Source organism: Saccopteryx leptura, chromosome 3, assembly GCF_036850995.1.
Source record: "Saccopteryx leptura isolate mSacLep1 chromosome 3, mSacLep1_pri_phased_curated, whole genome shotgun sequence".
Taxonomy (NCBI): domain Eukaryota; kingdom Metazoa; phylum Chordata; class Mammalia; order Chiroptera; family Emballonuridae; genus Saccopteryx; species Saccopteryx leptura.
Window position 1 is genome coordinate 339542174 of NC_089505.1, and position 20109 is coordinate 339562282.

The 20109-nt window shown below is 45.8% G+C and overlaps 1 protein-coding gene across 1 annotated transcript; it reads left to right on the forward strand.

Annotated features, from left to right (window-relative positions):
- Nucleotides 1-2869: 2869 nt before the first annotated feature.
- On the forward strand, nucleotides 2870-12510 carry ODF1 (outer dense fiber of sperm tails 1). Its single transcript, XM_066372483.1, has 2 exons — nucleotides 2870-3189; nucleotides 12078-12510. The coding sequence occupies exons 1-2, from the start codon at nucleotides 2870-2872 to the stop codon at nucleotides 12508-12510; spliced, it is 753 nt and encodes a 250-aa protein (XP_066228580.1).
- The last annotated feature ends 7599 nt before the right edge of the window (nucleotides 12511-20109 follow it).

Genomic DNA, 20109 nt, shown 5'->3' on the forward strand with positions numbered 1-20109 from the left:
AATATTAAGAGTTCAGAAGTCCATCACTCGGAACTAGAGAAGCCTGTACAACCTCTGCAGTGAACTCTCAAGAAAGGGTAGGTCATATTCCTGTCAACAGAGGCCACTCTCAGAATTAGGTGGACTCACCCTTGAAAGATTTCATTTGCCTGTAGAGGAGTATTATTCATCTTTGTTGCTTGAACTCATCATCCTATGTGACTTGAGGGCCAGCTTCCCATTTTAATACCACCAAGGGAAACTTCACCTCACAGGAAGGGGCCCCTGGGTCAAGGCTGGGGTCCACCGGGGAAGGAGGGGCTTGAACTACTGGTACAGTATGGGACTGTGGTGTAGGGGCTCTTACCCCTCTGATTCTCCTTCTATGAGCCTTTCATGAGCGCCTTTACTTCTCATTTCTTATTATTGTTCCTCAGAAGTCTGCCTCCATCCTCTTCTTTTTTTCAGTCTATTCTTTCTCCTAAATGATCTTGCGCACTCCAGGGTTCCAACTACCTATGAAAATGTGGCTCTTGAGTTTACATTTCTAGTCCAGCTTTCCCTCAAGTTCCACACCTAATCATCCACAGGCTGCCACACATTTCTACTTTAAAGTTGTCACACACTCCTCAAGTTCAGCATGTCCCCCAAACATACTCTTGGCACCATGATTCTGCCAAGCTCTCCCTCTATCCTCACGCTATTCATTTATTTCTGTTTAATTCACTAATTTGGTCATTCAGTTGATATATCTGAAGCCTCTAGTATGTGCCCCTAGTACATAGGTAGGTAACTAATGGTGAGTAAAAAAAGACAAGGTCCCTACCTTTAAGGTCTCTGCCTTTATAGTTAGGGAAACATAAATGATGGTGTGAAAGAAACATGCAGAGTTATATGAGTGGTTAGTTTAAGGAACGGAAATTTAAGACGAGATCAAAAGAATGCATTGGGAGTTAACTAGATCAAGAACGTGATATGGGAGTTCAATTTCTAAGCAGACAGATCGGAATGCCCACAAGTCCTAAATGAATGAGATGGAGTGAGTGAGACTTCAAGGAAGGCCCCTGTGACTCAGGCATAATGAATTACAGGAACAATGATGGAGGGGAGACTGAAGAGGTAGGTAGAGGCCTTATTGCTCAGCACCTTGTGAGGATTTTGGCTCCTTTAAAAAGACAGAAAGGGCATTGAAAACTTTTGGGGAGGCAGGGTTACAGAACGACCGATTGAATATGAAAATCACTCTAGGCGCCACATGGGGAATGGGTTGGATGGGGCCTGGGGGTGTGTGCACAGTGATTCCATGGGCTTCTGTCTTGCAGCCCTCTGTCTGGGGCTCCCAGTCTAGGCGTTGGCTGTCTCCCGCCACCCAGCAGAAGCCGCCTCTACCGCTGTCTCCTCTCCACGTACCCTCAGTACGGCTGTCAGACTGACTTTACAACTTCTCTCAACAAAAAAGGAAAATCGGTGAATCTTCATTCTGTTCAAAATACCGTAAAGTTCAAACTCTTTAGCTGGCCCACAAGTCCCTCAAAGCTGTCCCTGTCTCCTTCTCCAGTGTCACATCCAACCACTTGTCCTCAAGGACCCCGTGTCTGAGGCCATAAAAAGGGGGTGTGAGAGCTGGATAGCAGTTGGAGGGGAAAGGCCCCCATGCTCCAGCCAGGGCGGAGGCTGCTGAGATCCCGCGCGCTGATCCGGCTGCGAGCACAGGAAGCCTGCCCACGTGAGGGCTGCCGGAAGTTGGCTACGAGAATATCAAGGAAGCACTCCAGCCTGACCGGGTGGTGGCGCACTGGATAGGGTGTCGGACTAGGACGCGGAGGACTCAGGTTCGAGACCCTGAGGTCACCGGCTTGAACGCTGGCTCGTTGGGTTTGAGCAGAGCTCACCAGCTTGAGCCCAAGGTCGCTGGCTTGAGCAAGGGGTCAATTGGTCTGCTGTCGCCCCTCGGTTAAGGCACATATGAGAAATCAATCAATGAACAACTAAGGAACCGCAAAAAAGAATTGATGTTTCTCATCTCTCTCCCTTCCTGTCTGTCTGTCCCTCTCTCTGACTCTCTCTGTCTCTGCCACAAAATAAATTAAAAAAAAAAAAAAAAAAGGAAGCACTCCAGACAAGGCATCTGGAGGCTTGGATACAAGACCAGAGGTGTAGTTGCTGGGCAGTGGGGGCCAAGGATGGGACCCTGAGCATGGAGAGATGGGCACTTAAGAACAGAACCTTGACCACAGGAGAACTCTGCCCCAGGATAGCCAGGACTCCAGATGGTAAAGAAAGGCAGGATGCAGAGGCTTGGGGCTCAGGTGGTCAAGAATAAAGGCTGACACGAGCATGACTTTGTAAGGAGAAGCATGGGAAAGTGCTTTATATTCTACATATAAAGAGACTGGGAGCCAGAATGAATCCCAGAGTGTGAGGGGCAAGACTAAGCTTGAATCAAGGCCAGCAAAGCTAGAAGAGCATAGAGAAGGAACCAGGCAGCTCTTCCATCATCCACACTAAGGTCTTCACAGCGTGGCCAGTCCTCAGGGCACACACACATAGCCAAGGACATTAAAGGTTACCCCATGAACCCTGAATGCTTGGGGGGGGGGGCATCTAACTTCAAGGTGAGTGAAATCTCAACATCAGTATAGTTCTGAGAGTAGCTTTATCCCTCTAAGGAGGGTCACTGGAGACCCTGCCTGTGTGCGATTCACATGGCAACCCAAAGATTATGACACACTTAGAGGGTGGTGAGGTCACAGAACACAAGCTTTAAAGTAAGCGAAACATGTGTGCCTCATTTATTTTTAAAGGAAGCTTCTGAGACGAGCTTAGAACAATTTTTTCCCCTGGGTGCCATTTCCCAAAGGTACTCACAGAACAATAAGGTGTGACCGTCATGGCTGCACTGAGTTGTCTTTTGGACAGCGTTAGAAGGGACATAAAGAAGGTGGACAGAGAACTGAGGCAACTGAGATGCATCGACGAACTCAGCTCACGGTGCCTGTGTGACTTGTACATGCACCCCTACTGCTGCTGCGACCTGCACCCCTACCCCTACTGCATGTGCTACTCCAAGCGGTCGCGCTCCTGCGGGCTCTGCGACCTCTACCCGTGCTGCCTGTGTGATGTCAAGCTTTACTGTCTGCGACCATCTCTCAGAAGTTTGGAGAGGAAAGCCATTAGAGCCATAGAAGATGAGAAGAGAGAGCTTGCCAAGTAAAAGAACTTTTTAAGGTTTTTATGGGTGGTAGATTATTAGCCTGATAAGTTGGAATGGGGGAGGGGGATGTGACAATTGATACTTGAACAAAGATGAAGAGGGTTTGAGATGAATGACTCCAGTGGCTTAGCAAAGATTTAAGAAAAGAAGAGCAAATAGGTCTGTGACGGGAATTATAAGATTCTCAAAAGGCAATATAATCATGTCAATTGGCAGGGTTGTTGTTGCTTTATAGCAGGAGTGCCAACATGATAAATAATATGGCTCTAATAAGGGAAAAAAAACAGGGGATGTCATTAAAAAGCTATTGGAAGCAGCGAACTACACACTTTTCCTGGTTATGAATAAAGCGTTTTGAGTGTATTTGGACTTACAGAAATGACTGCAGGAGAAGTAATAATAATTGATCAAATCCTTACTGTTAGCCAGAGGCTTTAAGAGCAGGGGAGCAAATTGAACAATAGAGGCATTTATGGGTTTTGTAGGAAAACTTCCTCCCATTCTCCAGCTTCAAACAAAGACTTAAAATTCATCTGGAATCGGATGTACTATGGTGGCCTCTCCCTCAAGACTTGTGCACATAAACTGCAGGACTTGGAGAGTTCTCAGCTTTCAGGACAGAGAGAAAAGGGCTTTAATTGAATTGAGAAAATTTAAAAGTTATTTAAAATTTTTTTGTTTGATCACATTTTTCTTTCTGGCCTGGAGAAAGCTTTTCTTTTTTTTTTTTTTCATTTTTCTGAAGCTGGAAACAGGGAGAGACAGTCAGACAGACTCCCACATGCGCCCGACCGGGATCCACCCGGCACGCCCACCATGGGGCAAAGCTCTGCCCACCAGGGGGCGATGCTCTGCCCATCCTGGGCGTCGCCATGTTGCGACCAGAGCCACTCTAGCGCCTGAGGCAGAGGCCACAGAGCCATCCCCAGCGCCCGGGCCATCTTTGCTCCAGTGGAGCCTTGGCTGCGGGAGGGGAAGAGAGAGACAGAGAGGAAAGCACGGCGGAGGTGTGGAGAAGCAAATGGGCACTTCTCCTGTGTGCCCTGGCCGGGAATCGAACCCTGGTCCTCCGCACGCTAGGCCGACGCTCTACCGCTGAGCCAACTGGCCAGGGCCAAAGCTTTTCTTTTTTACTTTCTATGTATGCCATTTAGTCTGTTACTATTGTTGAAAAAAAAAAATGGTTGAAAGCACGGTCCTCTGGTGAAATGAATTCTGGTCCATCCATACGTCGGAATGATAATGTAGATGTAACAATGATCGATGAGGTATTATTTTCTGTATGGATGTTCTAAGTGAAAAAGTGAGTTGCAGAAAAACTATTTAAAATGCTATTTTTAAAGATGTGCACAAATAGATGATACATGTTTTTGTTGAACTATATTTTATGTATAACATTGTATAAATTTAAGGTGTACAATGTTAATTTTATACATTTATATAATTAGCACTTCTATCACATTACATAATTATGATTTTATTTTAGTGGTTTGAATAATTAAGTTCTAGTCCCTTAACAGAGTTGATGATTCTAATATGATATTATTGTCTATACCCACTATACTGTACTAATATTAGATCTCTAGAACTTATTTCTAATTGCAAGTTTGTAGCTTTAAACAACAGTGTCCTATCCTGATGTTAAATTAATAGATAGTCGTAGATAGATAGATAGATAGATAGATAGATAGATAGGCAGGGAGACGCAGAGGAACAGAGAAAAACCCTTGACAACAATGACAGTGATGTTTCCCTAGAAAGGGCAATAAGGTAATTATTGTCCAGGTCATCAGTTACCAAAGGTCAGGAACAAACCTTCCTTCATAGTCTGGGATGAGCCTGCTGTCTATAAGCTCATCTACACTCAATTTGAACTAATTTTTATTTTTACTTCTTAGCGTGTCAAGTTAACAAAAATTACACACATTAAGTTAAGGATTCTTTTGTAATATTTGGTCTAAACGAAGGGTGAGTAGATCTGTGTCCGCTCTCCCTACACCTTTGAGTACCTGATTTCTTTCGATCCAAGTCCTTCCAGCCTTAGTTTCCTGGCTGCCCCTACTCTCCAGACTCTCCAGAGGAGAATGCTTCTGTCCGTTACCAGAGGACATGAACCCTCTGACTCCTCCAGGGGGCCCTATTTCTTGGTGTGTGGTAAACATAATTTCAAATTTATTCTCAGCAGTGGTTTATACACGAGGTAATGCTTTCCATGGTTTGTGATAGACAGCTCCTCTGACAATGTCTGGATTTTTGCTCATTTTTTTCTGTACCTGCAGCAGTACATGAAGCTGGTGATATTTTTACAGGAATTCCCACATCTCTGAAGTGATAGATCCATCTTAGAAATGACCTCAGACTTTCCCTCTCGTATCTTCTCTCAGACACTTTTCTTCCAGAACATACATACCACCTTGTGCAACCTTCCTGCGCTGCTTCAGACAGCTTGACATTTCACTGTCCAGAAGGGCTTAGTGTCACCTGCAAACCTATATTTAATTTTCCTGAATGTGGATGAAAATGTCTAACCTTTATCTAGCCCCAATCCCAGAAGACTCTCACTCTGAATATTTTCTCTTCCAGAGCAATGCCTCTTTTTTCTGATCTCTCAGCTAACTCCCAATCCATGACTAAATAGATACAGAAGTAACATATTCATTGAATTGTTTAAACAATTTTTGGTGTGAAACATTGCCCGAGGCCTTTTGAGTATAGGAATCATATTCACATGACCTTTTATTCCTTTACTGAATGCTAGCAGTTTGCTTAGGTTGTGACAGGTCCTTTCAGATGCCAGGCTGTGTTGTCCAGAAGGTTCTGTGCTAAACCAGAAAGTAACATTCTCATGGCAACTCTGCTCTGCAGTTGCCACGGCCCCATTGGAATTGTTTTCCTGTGGGGGAGTCAGTCTGCTCTGTCTCTGGGTGCTCTTTAATAACTGATAGAAGGCTTGGCCAACAATTTCATTCCCCCTATGCATGTCTTAAGCATGGCTGAGTGTACATTACTTGATTGATGTACGTGCCTGCATCTGTGTGTGTGCATGTTTGTGTGCATGTGGGGGTTGTATTTTTTTAAACTGCGTATGGAAGGTCCAATCCATTTCCATTGTTTATTGAGCAGCTGCTTCAAGAGACACACTGGCACTATCTTCCTTAGTAGAGACCCATGTAAGTACTTTTATATCTTTTGTTTGTTTTCATTTATTGGGTTGATATGGTTCACCAAACTATACATTTTTCAAGTGTACAACTCAATATAGCACCATTGACATGGCGCATCCTGCCCCCTGCCCACTCAAAGCAAAGTCTCTTTCCACCCCCACTCCCTCCCCTTTTCCTCGGCTACTGCGACCCTGTTGTCTGCGTACATGTGCCATGTATATATATATATATATGTTTTGCCTCCTCCTTCGCCTCCTTTGATCCCATCCTCTTTCCTCCTGTCCCTCTGACAGCTGTCCATCTGTTCCCTGTGACCCAGCCTCTGTTTCTATCTTGTTCCTCAGTTTATTGTGTGCATTAGATCCCACATATAAGTGAGATCATCTGGTATTTGTCTTTCTCTGCCTGGCTTATTTCACTTAGCATAATAATTCCAGGTTTATCCATACTGTTGCAAAAGGTAAGATTTCATTCTTTTTTACAGCCACATAGTATTTCATTCTGTAAATATACCACAACTTTTTTATTCACTCATCCACTGCTGGACAGCTGTTTCCAGACCTTGGCTATTGTAAACAATGCTGCAATGAACATAGGGGTGCATATCTTCTTCTGAATTAGTGTTTTGAAATTCTTGGGATATATTTCTAGAAGTGGGACAGCTGGGTCAAAAGGCAGTTCCATTTTTAATTTCTTGAGGACTCTCCATCCTGTTTTCCATAGTGGCTGCACCAGTCTGCATTCCCACCAGCAGAGCAGGAGGGTTCCCCTTTCTCCACATCCTCACCAGCACTTGTTGTTGATTTGTTGATAGTTTGTTTCCTTAGCTTCTTTAGATTCTCTTTTCCCCAAAATGAACTTTTGCACAGCAAGCACATACTAACCGTTTCTCCGACTCTCCCCTCTTCTTCTGGATTTAGAAGGGCTGAGGTAACTGAAAATTTGGTTTCCTTTGCAATAAGCTGTGCCACAAACCTGTCTTGGTGGGCCCGTCACCTACCGCCACACTCATGGGCTCCTGTCCTCTGTACTGAAGTGGGAGAAACAAGAGCCAGCCCCACTCAGCCCTCCCTGTGGGAGCTTATTAGCTAACAATGATGCCCCGTTGCCACCCTGACTCCTGGCAGTAGTCTTTAGGGATAAATGATCCTTGATTTGTCCCCATACCTCAGTGGCCTCGACCCTGCACCCTTTCTTGACACAGGAAACTGGTCCTGAGACTGTACTTCCCTCCACTCACCCCGGTGCTTGGCCTGAGTCTCAACAAAAATTCCCTTGAAGATTCCCACGCGAGGGGCACCTCATCTTCTGAAAACCCCCCAAAATCTGCTTTCTCATTCCTTTTCTGCTTTACCCCTTCACACTCTGAGAATGAGGTTTTCACTGACTCACTCTTCATCCTGAGGCTGATGAGCGTCATCCCCCGCGGGGGGACTCCTTTGCCACGTTGGCGGTGCCTGGCCCAGTTCTAAGCCCTAGGGAAATCTCATCCCCCACTCGCTGACTCAGAAGCCGTGGCCCAGTTAAAGAAGGGAAGCCTGGTGGCTTTATGGCTGGTGAAGGTTGGCTTTCCCCTGAGGGGAGAGCTCTCCTTCTTCCCTCCGTGGAAGCCAGCTGGTTCTCGCGGTCCCCTCTGATCACAATCTCTCCATACTCACAGGTCTCAGAGTCCAGTCACCCCAGAACGGCAGGGGTAGGAGCTGCTGCCCATCTAGGCCAAGTGCATGTCTACTAGCTAGTTTGACCTCGTTTCATGATACAGGACTTGGGGTTTGGTCACTTAAAGCCTCAGACTTTGGGAAAGTCTGTGTAAAGCGGAGCTTAGTACAGCCTGATAAACTTACCCTTTATTGAGTGAAAATTATGTCCCTCAAACTTCTACTTCATTTCATTCATCCTTGTACCATCTTGGCCATCTTACAGATAGCAAGGCAGACTTAGCGGACATGTCCTTGATCGCTGGGAGGTGGGAGATCCGAGCTCAAAGCCAGGCTTGCTGAGTCTGCTCAGTGGCTCTCACAGTGGCCTCTGGGCCGGCAGTGAGAGTACCACCTGGAGCTCAGGAGAAATGTAAACTCTCAGCTCCTCTGGCCAACCTGCTGAGTCAGAAACTCTGGGCAGGGGACAAGTTCTGTTGGGGACTTGGATGCACCTGCATTGTGCTACTCTGCTCCCGCAGGTGACACTGCTCCTCAGTATCAACCATGAAGGGAAGAAAGAGAAAAGGGGAGAAATGCAGTTTAATAGGTCTTAGGAAGGGGTCTAAGTTGGGAGAGAAAACAAAGTACTTCAAGGATGACTAGAGGAAAGCCTACTTCGCTTTGCTCTCGGGTAAAGATAGGCCTTTTGACATCTTCCTAAATGTATTCATCACCAGGCTGAACCTGGCTTATATCTTGTGAAGATGGCTTGCTCTATCGCTCATCACTGCTGTGGGCAGGATGTGTCACAGCGCAGAACTTGCTGGTGCATTCAGGTGAAATTCAGCATCAGTGGGGAGGGAGCGCACAGAGACCCTGGCTGTGCACTCGCCTTACCCCAGCTTTCCCAAGAGGCTTCTGCCACAAACCACAGTGGCCGTGTCCCCATGTTTACTGTGGCTAAACTCCACCCTCATGGTAAGTAAGAAGGCGATCCCCGCAGAGCCATGGAAAATCCTATGTGAGGCGATGGGTACGTCGCTAGACAGGAGTCATGTTGCAAGTTCAGAATGGAGTCTGATGCCGCTCTGACAATTTCTCCTAAATCCACACATGCCCACCGATAACCCCTGGCCTAGAAGCAAACAGAAGAAGAAACCTGACCTTTCCAAGACTTGTTAGGCCATTTTCTGAAGACCCACATAGGAGAGACTCCTAGGCAGCTGCTACAGGCCAAGGAGATAGAGTGATGGGAACAGAGGAAGAGGGGGAATCGAAGCAATAAAATCCGTGAAACTGTACCCCACGACTCAGGTTGCTAGATGGGTCTGGAAGTGAGCTGTGGCTTGCCGATCTGGCGCCCAGATCTACCTCCCACAGAGAACCTGAGGGCTTAGGGAGAAGCAGTCATGGCCATCGCCAGTCTAGCAATCCTGCTGGCAGCCCTTGTCCTTTGTGAGGCTCAGCCCGGCCTCGATGGTGGGATTTGATGCTTCTCGTCTCCGACCGGAAGGTCTGAGCTGAACAGAAGAGCGTGACTCTGCCACACATGCACCGCGGGAGGTCTTGAGAGACCTAGGGCGCTCGTCTGCTCAGTGCTTCCCTCTTGGCTTTGGCCATTGGGGCTTCAAGCCTGTGGTCCCTCCACAGGGGCCGTGGTGCCTCTCTGTGTCTATTTTCTGCTCATCCAGGGAGACAGAGTGCTTGTTCTCTCATTGTTCTCACAGAGATAGTTACAGATTTTAAAGTCAGCCCACTTGTCATCCTTTCTTCTCAGTATGGCCTTTGGGTACCCTGGCACACCCAGGGCATGAAAGATGTCTAGGCCCCATTTACCCTCTGCCCTGGGTTCCTTGGGGCCAGGGGTAGAAATGGAGCTGAATGACAGTCACAGTTCTCTACGTGCCTTGAATAAATTTTCTGTTGGACTCAGCATCTTCTAGGACAGCATCCTATTTGACCATTTTGGAATTAGTTACTAAGAGCCTCAGTTTATAACCTTCAGTGCAAGGGCTCATATTGTTGTTCAATCAATCATGTTAGGGCTAATCAAGTAAAAAGTATAGATTGAAAGCAATACTATAGCATGATTTCATCAGAACACACACAAAATTCTCTCTATATGTATGTAGAAATAGATATACAGACACATGCATACAGAAGAAAGTCTAACGCCCAAATGTTAAATGTTATATAAAATTATGGGTATTTAAAAATAATACCATCTTTTTATTCAACTGTATTTTCTAAGTTTTCCACAATGAACTTGTAGTTATGTAACAAAGAGAAGTAAGAGTGTGAACAAAGTTCAACATAAAAAGACTTAAAAATGTATCTCAAACCAATAACCCAAACTGGAAGAAGTTCTAGAAATCATAGCCTCCAAGGCCTTCTTCTGGAGACCGAGAGATGGAAGATTCGCCAGGAGTATCTCTTAGGACACAGGTGGTTTTTTTTTTTTGGTTGTTTTTTTTTAAGTTAAGGAATAAAAAGAAGACCATTTCATTTCAGAGCTTTAGGTTGTCTTTGGAAGGATCAGGCAAATAGAAGATGGAGCCTGGGGCAGGCGGGGCACACAGGATTCAGCCAGCTGAGTCTAACAGAGGGTTCAAATCATAATCTTGGCATTAACAAGCCTGAATTTGAATCCAGACTCTGCTATTCACCACCTTTGCCTTCTCCTCATCTGTAGAATGGTGATAATTACAACTGCATTGATGGGTTACTGTGAAGATGAAATGAAACAATGCCTTTAATTAACACTTTAGCACTCTCCGTGGAACATTGTAGGGGATAAAAAAGACAAAATTCAAGATCTTAATCATGTGCCAAGCACTATTATAAATACTTTTCCCTCATTAACGAATTTAAGCCTCACAACAGCCCAGAAGTAGTTCTCAAATTTACAGATGAGGAAACTGAGGCATAGAGATTCAGTAACTTGTTCACATGGCAGAGCCAAGATTTGAACCTAAATAGTATGGTTACAGAGCCTGTGCCCTTAAGCACTTCACTTTACTGCCTCTTGATGTATCTATGTGATCTATTCATGTGAGCTGTTGTTATTGTTGTTTTATTACTAAGGATTCATACACAGGACTGCTGAGCAGAAAAAGGCAGTTCTGTAGGAACCATGGAGATCTGTGTTAGCTTGTTTCAGGGGCCACAAGCAGTATCAGCTGAGTGTAGGGAAGAAAAAAACCCTGGATGTGTGGTATTTACCGAGTTCCATGGTGTACATATTCTCACCATGATAGATTTCAAGCTATCAACATGAAGTCACTGGATGAGGAGGTAGGAATGGCTGTCCACAACCAACCTTTGCAAGCTGGTAGGATCCAGCTGCCCTCCAAGCTGACACCATCCTGGGGCCAGCCATTCAAAGTCTGGAGCAGCCTCAGCCGGGAGGAGACATAGCCAGGCCCTAGTCGCCTGCCTGGTGGTTTGTTGCTGGGAGTGTTCAGGCTGAGACTGTGTGATGGTCCAGTGCTGGACTCTGGGGATGACAGTCGTCATTAAAGTGCCAATTTTAAATGGTATATAACTAGTTGAATCTCCTTAAAAAAACAAACTCAAAGGGTCTACAGGTAATAGTAGTAATAATAATGATCACAGTCATAACGAAGCAGGGTTTATAAAGCACCAAAAAAATGGTAAGCAAAATAAATACGTAATTTCATCAAACCCTCCAATACCATCAGGTAGGTACTGTTACTATTTTCATTTTACAGATGAGGAAACTGAGGCACAGAGAGGTTAAGGGACCTGCCAAGTTTCCTTAACTAATAAGAGGAGGAGCTGGGATTTAAATGCAAGAAAAAGACCTGGAAGGCCAAGCATCTATCCATTATTAACAGAGGTTTACCTGTGAGGAATGTGATTTACACAGGGGGCCTTTTATTTTTCACTTCATGCACTTCCGCAAAGTTTGATTTTTCATAATAATTAGCGTTTACTTTCACTATTTAAAAAGGAAAAAAAAAAAAAAACCCTAGAGACCGAAATATTGCTTCTCAAGCTGTGTCTGAGTTCTGAGGCCTGAGCTTCTTTCTCCCGCCCTCCCCATCTTCTCCATTTCAGGCTGAGAAGAACCACCAATAGAATTCTGGCCTCCTCTTGCTGTAGCAGTAACGTTTTAGGCTCGGTGAACGTGTGCGGCTTTGAACCTGATCAAGTGAAAGTTCGAGTGAAGGACGGAAAGGTGTGCGTGTCAGCTGAGAGGGAGAACAGGTACGACTGCCTGGGGTCGAAAAAGTACAGCTACATGAACATCTGCAAAGAGTTCAGCTTGCCCCCCTGTGTGGACGAGAAGGACGTCACCTACTCCTACGGGCTCGGCAGCTGCGTCAAGATCGAGTCTCCGTGCTACCCCTGCACGTCTCCCTGCAACCCCTGCAGCCCCTGCAGCCCCTGCAGCCCCTGTAGCCCCTGCAGCCCCTGTAGCCCATGTGACCCTTGCAACCCGTGCTATCCCTGCGGGAGCCGATTTTCCTGTAGGAAGATGATTTTGTAAAGCGTAGGAAGCCATCACGTAGTAGAAGTCAGTTTCTCCAGCCAGGTAGTTAGTTCTTCCAGTGTTTTTCTCGTCCCCTTCCTAGGCCCCCTGTTATTCTAGATATTCTAGCGCGTAGGAAACTGAATACATAACTGCAACGCACTCGTGTTGTGTGACTGTCTTTTGGTTCAACCCACCGCTAAAGCCCTGCCAGGTAGAGCGCATCGGAGGAGTTAATGGGTGGGAATGGAAGACAGTGAGATCTGCCCTCCTGGGTCCTCCTTTACCCCCAGCTGCTGCCAAATTCCAGGAAAAGAAACTCTTTCGGTGTGTGTCCCCAGACACTGATTTTCCAAATGGTTCCATGAAATGATCCAGCCCACAAACCAAACTGTCAAAGCAGAAACAGAAGGTTAAAGGCAGGTGCTTATTCAAAGCTGCTGCAGTAGGGAGTGCTAGGACTCCCCGGGCCAACTGTGGTCCGCGTTTTTACCCCGCAGCAGTCAGATGCACACACAAAATATCTGGGAGCCTGTTCCCTGCCCTGAGAGGAGGGGCATGCAGCTCGTCGTTTCTCAACTTTCCTGTGATTTGGGGGAATGGCAATTCTGGTTCAGAGTGGTTTGCAACCGCTTCAGTATTTATTTCAACTATCTGCTTTTCTCAATTCCTGGAACTCCTTTTTAAGCACAGAAGTTCTTGAGTGGAAAGTACAGCTTTCACAAAATGATAGTGTAGTTCACCTGAACTTGGATCCTCATGGACACAGCGTATGAGGCATTCTTGACTGCCAAGACAGAATCCGGGTAGAAGTCGGAGATGACAGGGAGGGATCAGAGTGAGGATCCGGGCTGGTTGCAGACCTGACTCTTCCAGGGAACATAAAACCCTCACGTGTGCATGGTAAGTCTTTTTATTAGTCTCAGCTGCATGTGGGTTACAGCCGTGGCCAGCCTTGGCTGCGCTTGAGAATCACTTGGGGCGCTTTAAAAATAGGGATGCCAAACCATAAAAGGAAATAAAAAGAAAAGACTTAAAAAGAAAAAAAGTGTTTGAAAAAGGAAAAATCTACCATTGCCTGGTCCCATCTCCAGAGATTCTAATGTAATAGATGTGAAGTGCTCACTGGGCATCAAGGCTTTTCAAAGCCTCCCCAGGTAATTTAAACATGCAGCCGAAGTTGAGAAACTGCACAGGATCTTAGAGCCCTCCCAGCCTAAGTGTTTTCTATAAACACTTCCTTCAAGTTCAAGGTTAAAGAACACTGATGGTGATAGCGGACATACTTTGCTTTCCTTCGTGGGAAGTAATGGACCTCTAATATAGATAGTGAATAAAAACATTGAACATTTCAAAAAACATATTACCTAGCACCTAGATATACATGAGTACATTTGTGTGTGCCAAATTCTAGAGCTGCCCTTGTAAGTGTCTTGCTATAGTTTGATTACATGTTCCTAAATGTCTTAGTTTCCAAGCTATTGATTTTTTTTTTTAATGATCTTGAAAAGAATTTCACTCTGTGGAGTCAATGGAATTCCAGGGTGGTCTTGAGCAAGTAGGAATCTCTGTCCCCTGGAGGATGACATTCCAGGACATACCCGGTTCATCCTTTTATTCACCCATTGTCCTACTCACCCACCTGCTAGTCCAGCAGTTCATTCATCCACCCTGCCATTTTAAATGCCAGAAAACTGTGCTCTGCAGCAGCAATGGAGAGAGAAAAATACACTTCACAAATGCCTCAAATTAAATTCAAAGAGGGGTAGTTGAAGGGATTCGGGAGGAGGGAGTCCCAAAGAAACCGAATTTACAAGGGTTAGGAGAGGCCAGAGGGGCCTTCCAGACAGGCCATGGGCATTGACATCACTGCCTTGCAGGACACCTCAGGGAAGCCAGGGGCCCAGCCCCAGCTCAGAGCTTGGCCTGCGGTGGGTTTGTTGTCTGAGTCTGCTCACCACCCCCACAGGGGCAGACTTGATAGAAAGTCGAGTGTTTACCTATTGAGCACCTGCTATGAGCAAAGCACATTGCTAGGAGCTGCTGACAGTGAGAAGTACCTTTCCAGGAGCTTCTCCTAGCGAAGGCAAGACTGACTAACACCTGTGATATAATTGTCAGCGCACTTGACAGTATGTAATCAAGAACTAAATTGCATGGTGTGGATGTGAAGTGGCTGCCAACATCGGAGAGTGCGTGGGGGAGGTGAAGCAAGCCAGAGGAGGTGGATCGTGGGTGTGGGCCTTTCTGAGTCCTCGAGGAAAGTCACAAGGCAGGGCTCACTCCCTGAACTGAGTGGGTCCCGAGAAGGAGGAGAGAGTGGGTCCAAGGGAGGAGGAAGGAGAAACCTTTGCTGTTTCCAATACTGTCTTTTACTAGTAGGATGGAGTGCTGGGCTTGGACAGCTCTGCTGTGGCCTTTACTGCACTCACAGATCTACGTCCAACGGAGTGCAAAATGCCCACTCCGTTTACCAGGATGGGAGGCCGAATGGGGAAACTGAGGCATGATATAACTCTGGCATCAGTAGAGGCAAGAGATTAGAACAGAAAGTAACCACAAGGTGAGTAAGTCTGTGAGCTGCTTCACTGTCCACCATGTTATAATGACTGAACATATAAATTAAGTAAATATGCCACCTTCTGATACACAATAAATATCATAATATTGAGGTAGGAGCTGAAGATAATTATACTTCTTAGTGAACACAAAATACATTCTAGAGCTGAAAAGCTGTTTAATAGTATCATAAATAAAACGTTTCCCAGGTATAGGATTGAGGGGAATCCATGCCCAATGGCTATCATGTATTGTTTGAATTCTTTCAAAACTCATATAATATATTATACCATGACATTAAAGATCCTCAACTGACTGCTCTTCACTGTAAAATAATTTTATTTAGTGAATTGTTCATGGCTCCAGAAATAGTGGAGTAAGTAGTTTTAAATGATCTCAGCTTATCTTCCCTACATAGAAATTCCTTCTCTCTCTGCATCTCTGTCTCTCCCTCTTTCTCTCTCTCCCACACAAATCCCACGAGTGTCACAGACTAGACAAGATTTGGACGTTCTGATTCAGACTTTTGGCTGAAAACATGCTGAAAGTTGAGGTAAAAGTGGTACTGAAATGAGAAGACTGTGGGTTTATAGGACAAGTAAGGAGGGAGGGTGTTTCTGGGTGACTGATGGATTCAAGTGAAGTTTGTAGGGTTTAGGGCATTTATCAGAGCAGAGTTCTCAAGAGACTCCTGATAAGTCACATGATTTGAGATCATGGGTGGAAGATGGACTCAGAAGTTACCCTCCACCCTGGCCGGTTGGCTCAGTGGTAGAGCATTGACCCAGCATGTGGATGTCCTAGGTTTGATTCCCATCAGGGCACACAGGAGAAGCATTCATCTGCTTCTCCACCCCTCTCCCTCTCACTTCTGTCTCTATCTTTCTCTCTTCTCCTCTTGTAGCCATGGCTTAACTGGAGCAAGTTGGCCCAGGTGCTGAGGATGGCTCCATGGCTCCCACCTCAGGTGCTAAAAAATGGCCATAGAGCAAGGGCCCCGGTTGGGCAGAGTATCACCCCCTAGTGGGCTTGTCCGGTGGATCCCGGACTGGGAACATGCAGGAGTCTGTCTTGGCCTCCCCTGTTCTCACTAAATAAAAAAAAAAGGATATAAAAAGAGAAGTTACCCTCAGGGAGCACCTGCTTTTGAAGCTGACCCCGAAGCATGTTTTTCCAGTCTGGAGATGTATAGTAAGTATTGGTTTCTATCTCTAAAGTCACAAAACAATCAAAAGAATACATCCACTGCTTAGGTCTCTGGATCCTAAAGAACAGCTAAAATTTGAAAATCACACTTAAGTACTCTTCTCCCTAACCAGTCTCAAGCCCTGGTACCTATATTATTCACACAAAGCTCGGCATGCCTGGCAGATGTAGTGCCATACCATGGTAGCTAATAAACCTGCCCTTTGAGAGATGATGGTGCTGTGATTCCAGGGCCTAGAGTGTTTCAGAGAATGTGACAGTCACAGGAAGAGTCCTTCAGCCAGGATGCCAGACACGGTGGTTGGAATCCAGCATTTACTATTCCTGAGGCAACTGGTCCACCCCTGAGCATCTCTTCCAGACGGTCACCTTTCTCTGTGCGCAGTAGAGAGCTCCCCCACTGGAAGGGGCAGGACCCCACATGGTTGAAATAACTACTGCTCTTAGTGGAATGGGGACCACCAAGCACTAGAGTATCTGGAATTTTTAGTCTGGAAAATCTGGAAGGAGATACTTTTTGTCTTCAACTAAAACTGCCGTGGCAACTGGATCTTCATACTCTAAGGAAAATAGTTTGAGACGTGTTTTACTCTGGTGAATTTTTTTGGTGTAAGACACCACTTCCTTTTACATTCATGAATTCATAGATTAGAAATTCAGACTCGGTATAGTGGGGATGCTTTGTCTTTGCTCCATTTGGGAAGGCCCGAGTGGCTAGAATCTTCTGAAGGATTCTTATTTTTTATTATTTTTATTTTTTAATTTTTTTATTTTTATACAGGGACAGAGATAGAGTCAGAGAGAGGGATAGATAGGGACAGACAGACAGGAACAGAGAGAGATGAGAAGCATCAATCATCAGTTTTTCGTTGTGACACCTTAGTTGTTCATTGATTACTTTCTCATATGTGCCTTGACCGCGGGCCTTCAGCAGACCAAGTAACCCCTTGTTTGAGCCAGCGAGCTTAGGTCCAAGCTGGTGAGCTTTTTGCTCAAGCCGGATGATCCCGCGCTCAAGCTGGCGACCTCAGAGTCTCGAACCTGGGTCCTTCGCATCCCAGTCGGATGCTCTATCCACTGTGCCACTGCCTGGTCAGGCTGGAGGATTCTTCATTATCTGGCATCTGGGCTAGGATGATTCCAGGGCTGGGGTTGCTGACACTGTCATCTGGTCTGTAATTTTAGATGAAATGTCTACAGTGTTGTAGAAATACTCCAAATAACTACTTTTATTGAAAAACAATGTGACAACATAAAAATCATAATATTCAGCATTCAAAATGTTTCCACTAATGAAACACTAGAAATTAAAACTGCATTAGAAAATTATAGGAATATGGTCACCATGCCCATAAAACAACTACTATCAGGCACACTTGAACAAGCTTTGTTTACTGTGTTTTTCCCCCCATATGTTTGTGGTTCTTTCCATATGTTTGTGGTAACTATTTAAATTGAAAATGGATCAAAGCTTACTATTGGTTCTATAATGACTGTGTATCCCAGATTTTTGTAAACAGCCCAGATTTCAAATGACTGAATCCTGGTTTGGAGATGGGAACATGGGGTCTACGGGTATTGCCGCTAGGTGTTGAGGGACTAGAGCACAAATCAGTAAGGTGACATCTGAGACAACAAGAGAACAAAAGGGTACAAGGACAAAAAAGTGTTTAAGCGAAACTGGTAGTCCTTTTATTTTATTAATTTTATTTTAGTGACAGAGACAAAGAGAGGGACAAATAGGGAAAAACAGACAGGAAGGGAGAGAGATAAGAAGCATCAATTCTGCCTGGCCAGGCGGTGGTGCAGTGGATAGAGTATCAGACTGGGATGCAGAGGACCCAGGTTCGAGACCCCGAGGTCACCAGCTTGAGCATGGGCTCATCTGGTTTGAGCAAATCTCACAAGCTTGGACCCAAGGTCACTGACTCCAGCAAGGGGTTACTCAGTCTGCTGAAGGCCTGTGGTCAAGGTACATATGAGAAAGCAATCAATGAACAACTAAGGTGTCACAATGAAAAACTAATGATTGATGCTTCTCATCTCTCTCCATTCCTGTCTGTCTGTCCCTATCTAACCCTCTCCCCTGACTCTCACTCTGTCTCTGTAAAAAAAAAAAAAAAAAAAAGAAGAAGCATCAATTTTTCATTACAGCACCTTAGTTGTTCATTGATTGTATTCTCATATGTGCCTTTACTGGGGGGTGGGGGGCTACAACAGAGCGAATGACCCCTTGCTCAAGCCAGTGACCATGGAGTCATGTCTATGATCCCACAGTCTAGCCCGTGACCCCGTGCTCAGGCTTGTGAGCCCACATTCAAGCCAGATGAACCTGCACTCAAGCCGATGACCTCTGGGTTTTGAACCTGGGTCATCTACACCCCAGTCCGACACTTCATCCACGGCGCCACCGCCTGGTCAGGCCAAATTGGCAGTCCTTGAGGAGACATGCAAGGGCGGGAGGAAAGTGGGAGGCCAGGATTTGTCTGAGCAAAATGAACTTGATTTTGGATTAGTCAATTATCTTGAAAGAGGAAGTTGATTTTCTTGAGTCAGAAGTTCAGTCACCTTCCTCTATTATCAATGTCAAATATTTTTAGCCTTCAGGGCCTGGCCAGGGGCTTCTGAGTTGTTTCTATCTCCTAGGAAGGGGATGGGTTCTAGAAAAGTGAGCATATAGGACTCCTTTGTGGGAGACACCGCCATTCCTCTTCCTGTGAACCCACGTGAAGGTCAGCTTGGGGCCTGGCAGCCTGAGAAGCCAGGCAGAAGGCAGAAACGGCCAAAACCAAAACCTTTGCCTTTGAAGAGTTTTCAATCCGGTGTTGGAGACAGACACATAAACTGGTGAATTATAATTCCACTTCATCAAGGATTCCTATCTAGGCAGAACCAAGCACCAAGGGGCTTACAGAGGACAGAGCCACTAACCACAGGATAGCTACCACTAACCACATGGTAGCCTGGGGTGACTCAAGCAGGCTACCATGTGGCAGGTCACACTCAGTTCTAAGTCCTCCTGCCCCTTAGTGGATGAATGAGAGTAATGGAAATTGCTCCTCCTGGGTTTGTCTCAGCTCTTCTGAGAAGCCTCCTTTTGCTTCTTACCCTATTTTCTCCCCTTTAAGGACCTGTCAGGCCTAGACAGGAAACAGCATACACTTAGCTGGGGTTTTTGAAAGGCTTTTAAATGAAGTTACCATTTACAGAGGTGTGGGTGGCTTCCCGTGAGGAATAAAGGATGTTGATGCCCACAGCAACTTCCAACAGAAGCTGCTCTCACACCTGACCCACAGAGACAAGGGAAGAAACAGTGGAACTGTGCCCAGCTGGAAGCCTGAGCCCCGGATGAGGGGCTGCTGGACAGAGCCGGGGATGTAGCCGCTGCCAGAAGGACAGCCCACAGGTGCAGAACAAGAGAAATGACCAATACTCCCACCTCTCCTTCCTCCCAGCCTCCAATTCCCTGATAGTGTGTTCCGCTGGCCAACCCCAGTGGGAGACCAGAAGGCAAGGGAGCCCTGGTGATGGAGTTCAACAGGATTAGCTACCTAGAGCCTACAGCACAATGGAGAACTTCACATGGAACTTTGGAGATAATGGAACATCATTAGCATCCATCCTTCCTTCCTTCTTACCTGCTTTCCTGTTTGCCCACATGGCATCGAGCCAGGCATTCAGGAATCAGAGATCAAGTCCTACCTAGTTTTCAATTCTATGGAGCTTACAGTCTAGGAGGGAGATACACATGGAGCGTACAAATAAAGGGATGCCGAAATGGAGAGGATGAACTCAGGAAACAACCGTGGGGTCCGGTGTTTCTTCCTCAAAGTCAGGTCACATAGTTCCTTG

What these genes read in the sequence shown, in the direction of transcription:
- ODF1 (XM_066372483.1), top strand. Translation starts at nt 2,870, where the DNA reads ATGGCTGCACTGAGTTGTCTTTTGGACAGCGTTAGAAGGGACATAAAG. An exon ending in GAGAAGAGAGAGCTTGCCAA is followed by an intron (nt 3,190 to 12,077) that starts GTAAAAGAACTT and finishes TCTCCATTTCAG; the next exon opens with GCTGAGAAGAACCACCAATA.